Source organism: Chenopodium quinoa, unplaced genomic scaffold (assembly GCF_001683475.1).
Source record: "Chenopodium quinoa cultivar QQ74 unplaced genomic scaffold, ASM168347v1, whole genome shotgun sequence".
NCBI classification, from domain to species: Eukaryota; Viridiplantae; Streptophyta; class Magnoliopsida; order Caryophyllales; family Amaranthaceae; genus Chenopodium; species Chenopodium quinoa.
In genome coordinates this window covers 4030376-4039116 of record NW_018742205.1, presented here as the reverse complement: position 1 = coordinate 4039116, position 8741 = coordinate 4030376, and the positions used below count along the sequence as shown (strand labels likewise).

Below are 8741 nucleotides of genomic sequence, written 5' to 3'. Positions count from 1 at the left end.
AGCGATGCACGTTTTTTTTCATACATAAATCTCAAGAAAAGATATTTTCCTATAGACTCTAAGTTTATATATATATATATATATATATATAATTATTTGATTTATTTTACTATTTAATAATTTTAGACGAAAAAAACACATAATAATTTAATTAAAGTGTTATTTCCTACTACAAAAGTATAATTTTATTTTTTTAATGTAATTTATTATGCGACTTTTTTATTGTTGTTTTGTATTTTATTCGTTGTTGTTAGTTATATGACAACTGAATTTAATAATATGAATAAATTGTAAATATGATATCTAAAAAAAATTGTAAATATGATATTTTATTGATTACATATTAGGTTAAAATCTTTAATGTGAAAAGATAATTTTTTTTTCATTTTTTGAATAATTTAAATCATTATTAGTTGTTTTTTAAAAAATAGAAATGATAAAAAATAATAAAAACATGTATACTATTTATCTTCTATTTCAATAGAATCACTAACTTCGTTCACACCCATATCTCTTCCATCTAATAAAAGTGGATAAATTAAACATGTTAGCAAAAAAAATAAATTATATAAAATTAATTGTTATAGTCTTATAAAATAAATTAATATATTTATCAGGAAGTGAAAAATTGTTGTGAAATTGATCTAAAAATTGTAATTGTACAAAATCAAATCTGTGCATTGGAATTTTTTCATCGTCCCTAATCGCCCGAACAACGGTATTTTGGAAAATTGAATCATTATTTTGTTGTCACTGACAATGCGTGCAATATTGCTTCTTATTTGTAACGAATGAAAAGTATTTAATTGAGTAAAATTTTCTTTCAATTAATTTTGGACGAGTTGTACAAAGTTGGCTTTAATTGAGGTATGAATGTAATCAAAATTAAGTTAATTTGATGACTTGATTAAGCTACCTAAATCACAAAAAAAAATTTCTAATCATAAAATTAAATAATATAAACTACAAAGGTTTATAAAATTTTTTAATAAATGTAAACAATTAATAAAGATATAATACCTTCTCATCCAATAGGACCATCAAGCGAGAAACTCATACTTTGATTTCCCAATCATTTTTGCTCGAATCTAATTCTCTGATTAAATCAAATCTGCGTGTAAAAACAAAATTTAGAGAACAAAACATCAACATATAATCGTTAAGTATTCCAATTAAACACAATGTAAGCAATAATCACAAATATACATTTAAACATGGATTTTTAAAAATTAAGCTAAGAATTACTTAGCCATTGATGACTAAAAATGACACAAAATTCGCTTGATTTGGTTTTGTATTGATAAGAAATTTTGTTGGTGTTGTAGGATGCGTCAATTTATAATGGTATGCATCACAAATTTTAATTTATTTATTATTAAGGAATATTTTTTATTTCTTATCATAAACACTATCAAGATTTATCTTAGATATATAAATCCTATATCTAAAGATGATTTTTTAAAAATTAATTTTTAGTTTTTTAAATAAATTAAATCCTAATAAATCACTATTCGTTGTTTTAACTACGTGGCAAAATTCTTAAATCTCATTCGTCACTTTTTCTTAGGTGGCGAGTGAATTTATTATTTCTAAAATAAAATACAAATCTAATTTTTAATTGGTCGAAATAATACCTTTGCTTATGTGGCACGCCGAATGCTCTCGAAAAATGCCTACTTTATTTATATATATTAGATTATTGATTTTGTAAAATTGGAATTATTTGGTTGATTTGAAAGTTATGGTGGTTGATCGGTGGTCATTGGTGGCTGGTGACCACGAGAGAGGACAGTCATAATACGCAATTTCTATGTTACTCCTGGAGTACCATAAACAAGGTACTCCAGGTTTATAAAATTTATATTATTTTGATATTAACTTCTTATTATTTTAATTTATATATATGTTATTATGAAATAAGTACATGTTATTTTATACTTGTATGCTTTTTTTTATATTAACATCGATCCTTTTACTGTACTCCAAGTTATAAAATTCATGTTATTTTGATATGAACTTCTTATTATTTCAATTTGTATATATGTTATTTTGATATGAACTTCTTATTATTTCAATTTATATATATGTTATATTTAAATAAGTACATGTTATTTCATTCTTGCATGCTGTTTTTTTATACATGTTGTTGAAGTAAATAATAACATACTGTTTTAGCAAAATAACACAAGATTTAAGCAAAATAACATGAGGTTTAGGCAAAATAACTCAATCATAATTGGTATGGAGTACATGATCCAGGAGTATATAATACTAACTCGTCAAAATATTTGAGTTAAATTTGATTAGTTTTATAACAAGGGTAGAACGTATTTTAAGTTATAAATGCGCGTGTTACTTGAATATTCGAGGGCGACGTTTAGCGTTTCATTATTAGCCTACGAAGGGAGCTCTCTAGTCTCTAAAACATGTCATAAAATGTATTGTAAATGATTTCAACTCTATTTATGCAAAAGATTATAAAATGTGAGATTCTAACAATAGACATTAAGGCAAATTCTTTAAAATTTCACTTAATTATATTTTTTTGGGTTTTTCTAAGCCATGCCCTCAAGATTGTTGAGTTTCTAAGGTGTGCCCATGCCTTTTCAATATTACAAGTTGTGCCATCCAACTTAAATTGTTTAATCAACCGTACCCTCTGACGTAAACTCGACGTTAACAATTGTAAATAAATAGGTAGTAATAAGAAGCGGATGAGAAAAAAGAACAATAAATACACCGAGAGCTTGACATATCAATGGTTGCTTTTAGAAGAAAGAAGAAAAAATAGATGAGAAAATTTGGAAAAAATGCTAAATGTTAGCCTACTTATATAACTCTAACCCAATTTGGGAGTGAAATTTCTCTCCAAAGTGTGGTAATAAACCGTGAACACAACTACTAACGTTGGAGTAACGTTATAGGGTACGGTTGAATAAACACCTTAAATTGGAGGGTACATCTTGTAATTTTGAAAAAGTAAGAGCACACCTTAAAAACTCAATAACATGGGGGTATAGTCTAAAAAAACCATATTTTTTTCTTATAGATTAATGATAATTTCTGTCCGATATAGGGATTCCGTAACTAATTCCCTCTCTCTCCCTCCGTGGCTCCAACATCCTGTTGTTGTCTGTATGCGCCAGGGAGTATAGGATTAGAGCAGCAGCTTCAGCAAAAGTAAAGGCGGTGTGTTGTGATCTCAGAAATGGAGTGTTTTCTCTCTCTTCATCCTTCTTCCTTCATTACCATCCCTTCTAACTCTATATTCAAACACCATTGTTTCTCCACTCCCAAGCTCCTTCGTATTACTTGCTCTTCATCATCTTCTTCTTCTAAAGACTCCTTTGACTCGTTACCTGTCGGCGACAACTCTTCCGGGTTCTGCTCTTTATCCCTTAAAATTTCTTGCTATTTTTTAGTCTGAATTTAGAAATTGATGGTTTAATTTGTTGGTATATGCTATAATCTCAATGATTTGGGAAAAGGGTAATTTGATTTGAGCTCATAATTTTATAATGTGAATGATAATTGTAGTGGGTATTATGAATTTTATGATGTTTGAGTCCTCAATTTGATAGAGTAGTAATTGTAGCTGTTACAGCATTTGTAGGAAAAGGGTTTGTTCTAAAATCCATAAATTGTTGGTGGGTTTAAACTGTCAATTGCTGATTGCTAAGGTTTAATCAAATTGTCAATGAATTTTGAAATTTTTATTGGATTTTGTGATATTTGTTGACATTGGCATTGGATTTTATGATGTTTATTAAAATTGTTGTTGGAATTCGATACCATCTCACTTGTAAAGTGGGAGTACTTAGTGTAAGTATAGGGTTCCTTATATTGTAGTAATCATGTTGTGCAGAAACTTTTGCATCATAGAGGGACCCGAGACGATCCAGAACTTTGTACAAATGCAGTCACAGGAGATTCAAGATAATATACGGAGTAGGCGCAATAAAATATTTCTTCTCATGGAGGAGGTGAAATTTATAGCTAAATTGTACATGGGTTTGTTCAATGTTACACATTGAACCCCCATTGCTTGTTTCTCTTTGGTACTGATAGTATCAAGTAAAACTGTTGTATTGAATTCCAATTATATGTGATTATAGGTAAGGAGACTAAGGATACAACAACGTCTCAAGGGGATGAAAGCTACTCATGAGGGTAATATAGATGAGGCAAATGAAATGCCTGAGATTCCTTCATCTATTCCCTTCCTTCCTCATGTGGTAAGTCTTGTGAGGAAACAGGCATTGCTAATTTTTTTACTTGTATTTCACAATGTAACAAAATGTAAGTTTAGTTTCTTCTTAGGGAGGATAAAGTAATTAGATTGAACAAGTTATATCTTGGATGAATCTTTATTCTGTTCTTATAAAGTGTGACTCTTCAATATTATCAATTCTCCCTAAGCTTCCTGATGTTAACGATTTGAGTTTCATAATGCAGACTCCAAAATCATTGAAGAAACTATACTTGACGAGCTTTTCATTTATAGCAGGGATCATTGTCTTTGGTGGCCTTATTGCTCCATCTGTAAGCTTATGCCGTTTTCTCGTTTTATTCTTTTCACAAGTGCTCTCTTGAAAGGTTGGATAATATTGAAAGATATGTTATTCCTTTTACTTATAATCAAAACACTGTAAGCTATACAGCAATTATTCCATTGAATAATGTCTGGTATCAAGTTGCATGCTTATGAGGCTCACCCAGTCACTTAAGTACTTTCAACTTAAATCAATGTTAAAACAGAAAAATCAAATAAAATTTATTTAACTCATGCTAATCACAAATTTTAAATTCTGGTCTTCTGGAACACACTATCAAACTGATTTTGTTCTTCGGATTACTCTGTCCTGTGAGGAAAATGCTTCAACTAAGTCCTAATTCATAGGCTTGTTGAATGATTTTTTGGCCGGTTGCAGAACTCTTAATTACTTCTTGAGTTTGGTGATATGTTGATAATTTTTTTAGTTCTCGATCTTTTTTTCACTGGCTAGCTGGCTCTGTATAAATTTCTATATGAAGGGAGAGGTGTTTAATCATCAATGTAGATTTGGAAACATAGAGCATACTTGACCTTGTGAGATATCAGTTTTTTACTTCACCAATTTTAACCATGGAGACTTGTAATTGTCTCTGGCTTGGAAAGGACAAAGGAGACTTATTTCTTTACAGTTTTACTATGGATTACTTGCTGAATGGTTTGTATAAAATCTGAATCTTCTTTATTTTGCAGCTGGAATTAAAATTAGGTATAGGGGGCATGTCTTATGAAGACTTCGTTCGCAGCTTGCATTTGCCACTTCAACTGAGGTATGATAAGAAACAATGCTATATTCTTTATAAGCTTAAAGATCACGCAAATGACTTTCAGTTGATTCATTATGTCAAGAGAGTTTAATTTCTTCAGAGCCAAGGATATATTATCAACGTTGTGTTTTGTTAAACTACTATCAGTGACATTTGTACTTCCATTTTGATCACCAATTTCAGTCAAGTCGATCCCATAGTGGCATCTTTTGCTGGTGGGGCTGTTGGAGTTATTTCAGCTTTGATGTTGATTGAAGTTAACAATGTGGAACAACAAGAGAAGAAAAGATGCAAATATTGCCGTGGATCTGGTACATGTTAACTTATTCTTGAAACATTGAATTTCTGCTCTCTCATACAGCATTTTTGACTGGTTACCCACTGTCCCACTTTCCCCTGATTCCTAATACACAGCAACAAACTGTCTAACTTGGAAAATATACATTTTGATAAGATTGCAATGGTGATGCCTCCTATTCTATCAGATAACTTTAATCTTTTTCTTAATCTTTTTTTATCTTAGAACTTCCTGTATCCCTTTTTCTAATCTAGGCATCATGAGAATTTGTTTACTGATATTGTTATCACCTTTGGTATGCTATGGTTAAGTCTTTCTTGTGTTGAATTGTGGACTTATGGTTGGTTGATTGTAACTGAAGGAGTGTATGTGAATTACTACTTATGAAGGTTATTGTGCTGAGTATAATGGTAAAGGAAAGTCTTAAAAATTGAAATGCTTTGCTATTCAGGATATGTTACTAGTGTGTTTGTATTCCTCATTTTCAGACATGTCTAATGTCAATCTTGCTTGGTCTCATTGTTGCACGGCATCATTCAGAATTAAAATTTTCATCTTTCTGAAGTAATTCATTATCTGTCTTGCTTTGTCATTTCATGTTTGCGTATTTCTTTTTCAGGGTATCTGGCCTGTGCTCGATGTTCTTCTAGTGGTGTGTGCTTAAGGACAGAACCAATTTCAATAAACGGTGATTACAATCGCCCCTTGCGAGTGCCAACTACACAAAGGTGTTCAAATTGTTCAGGTGTTGGAAAGGTATACAATTCTTTAGAATCTTGTGATTGGAATTGTATTATTTTGCTACGTGTAGCAACACGAGACATTCGTAACATTTCCCTTCTCAAATCTTGATTGATCTAACCCACTTCCATTGTGACTTGTTTTCATAGTCTGCTTATGTCATGTTCAATTAATGTATTTTCTTCATATGTTGTTACCTTCTTTTTTTCCCTTAACTTTTTCCTTGAGAATTTGAGATTGTCTGAATTTGTACAAGATAGCAACCACGTTGAAATTTTTTGACAGTAAACAATGCTATAACAATAACATTACTCCAGTGCCTAATGATACTGCCACCCTGCTATATGTAAGGAGCACTGGTGTCCACGGCTTCACCCAGCAATGGCAGAGAGTGTGTCCTGTTGACCCTATATCTTATAATAGGTGAATTTGCTTGGAAACACAATTCGACTATTCTAATTTATACTATACATTATAATCTAGAAAAATTTGCCAAAAACCTCCTTATAAAACACTTTTTGTTTTTGTAAGAAACTAGCTTATAAATTTCTTTTTATAAGAACGCCTTAATTTTTTATTATTTTTTTGCGAGAACACACTTTATGCTGAATTCCGACCTTTGACCTTGCATTCCGGCATTGACTTGGTCACGTGAGGGGCACATGATCTCTTAAAACCACCCTTTTTTTAAAAAAAATAATTCCCCTTTTCCTTCACCAACCACCTCACCAACACCAGTACACCACCACCAAAGTAAATAACTCTAGTGTCCACCACCCACTGGCAAATGGTTGAATTACAAGTGGTCCAAGGATTTTTTTTTTTTTTTTGGGGGGGGGGGGGGGGGGTGGAGAGCAAGGCCTTGTCCAAGCCAATTTCATTACTATCCAAAGAAATACTACCTAATAAGGTTGCTTCCTCCAGCATCATGCTAAACTGGTCTGAAACAAGTACTATCCAAAGAAATACTACCTAATAAGAAACGCCTAAAGGCATGATGAGGCTTGATTTGTGGCACATTAGCCATCTGCTTCTTGGTTCTGGTCTGAAACAAGCATTTAAACTTTTTTGGTTGCATTTAGCAGCTTAATTTCCTCGCGTAAAGTGGAGGGCCTATGCCATGAACCTAGTTCTTATGCTAGCTTTGTATCAACAAGGGTTGTAAATTTTTTCTCTTTGTTTAACATTGATACATGTATATATAGGAAATTCTCAGGTTTTATCAGATGCTTATAATATTGACCACATCAAGTTCATCATTTGGCTGGATATTAATGTATATGAATCCTTTTTTGACTTCAGGTAATGTGTCCTACTTGCCTTTGTACTGGGATGATAATGGCAAGTGAACATGATCTCCGAATAGAACCATTCGACTAAGATGGGACATTAATGCAGGTGTTTAGGACTATCCGATTGGTGTTGTCTTTTAATGAGCACTTGTAATTTATAAAAGTGCTGTAGTAACCCAAAAGTGTATACCAGTGTGTAAGATTTGGTTGTATGACACCAATTTTTTTTTTGTTAACCTATCAAACGACTGGTTGTAACAAAGCATGTTCACACAATTACTTGAAAAGAAAATTTGATACAGCAGCTGAAATAACACTCTTTCTCAATTCAGGCTGCACTGACATTTTCTCAACATTTCAGCAGAGTTTTACAATGATGATTACAAATTTCTATAGAAACAACGATAACATAATAGCTAAGGCTAAAACAAGTTTAATACTGCTATGAACAAATAATTGAATGATGTTCACCTTGTGTTTCTTTTTCGATCCCTTCTTTTTCATGAGATGTTCCTCTTCAACCAAAAAAAAGTTAGCATTCCTATCTTCATAACATAAGAAGGTTCTGTACACAAACATGGGCATTTCCGCACTGCTTCACAATGCTAATTTCCATTGTATCCAAATCAACAGTAGCAACCAGCGAAAAAGAAAGATGCACAAACACTTCCTTTAAGCTCATCGAATAACTAATAGGTCTGTCCATTCCCGCGTAACCATAGAACTTGGGAATGGAAAATAACTTGGTCCAAGATCCAGCTGCGCCATATTCTTTCATTACCCAAAAACTGGTGCCAATATTAAACGCGCTGACAGAAAGACACAAGCTACCATCAAGTAATCCCAGGAACATGTGAACATTGTCCGTGGAATCAAAACAAGGCATTGGCAGAGTACTAAAACGTTCATCCCTTAAATTAAAAGGCAACAATAGGCCGTGGTTCTAACGCTTCAGTGAGTTCATTAATTATACCGCCATTCCAATGGAGGCATCATTAAGAAAGACACAACACTTAAGATGGTAATAAAAATCGTAAGGAACACTAGGACTAGCCGCCTTTCTCCATGAATTATTCTTCAAACTATAAACC

The 8741-nt window shown here is 32.0% G+C and overlaps 1 protein-coding gene across 1 annotated transcript; it reads left to right on the top strand.

Moving 5' to 3' along the window:
- Positions 1–3076: 3076 nt before the first annotated feature.
- On the top strand, positions 3077–7977 carry LOC110729745 (protein ORANGE-LIKE, chloroplastic-like). Its single transcript, XM_021909533.1, has 8 exons — positions 3077–3381; positions 3866–3983; positions 4116–4235; positions 4456–4542; positions 5246–5322; positions 5503–5630; positions 6237–6373; positions 7661–7977. The coding sequence occupies exons 1-8, from the start codon at positions 3209–3211 to the stop codon at positions 7736–7738; spliced, it is 918 nt and encodes a 305-aa protein (XP_021765225.1). The 5' UTR covers positions 3077–3208; the 3' UTR covers positions 7739–7977.
- The last annotated feature ends 764 nt before the right edge of the window (positions 7978–8741 follow it).

What these genes read in the sequence shown, in the direction of transcription:
- LOC110729745 (XM_021909533.1), top strand. Translation starts at nt 3,209, where the DNA reads ATGGAGTGTTTTCTCTCTCTTCATCCTTCTTCCTTCATTACCATCCCT. An exon ending in TATTTCTTCTCATGGAGGAG is followed by an intron (nt 3,984 to 4,115) that starts GTGAAATTTATA and finishes ATGTGATTATAG; the next exon opens with GTAAGGAGACTAAGGATACA. An exon ending in TTCCCTTCCTTCCTCATGTG is followed by an intron (nt 4,236 to 4,455) that starts GTAAGTCTTGTG and finishes TTCATAATGCAG; the next exon opens with ACTCCAAAATCATTGAAGAA.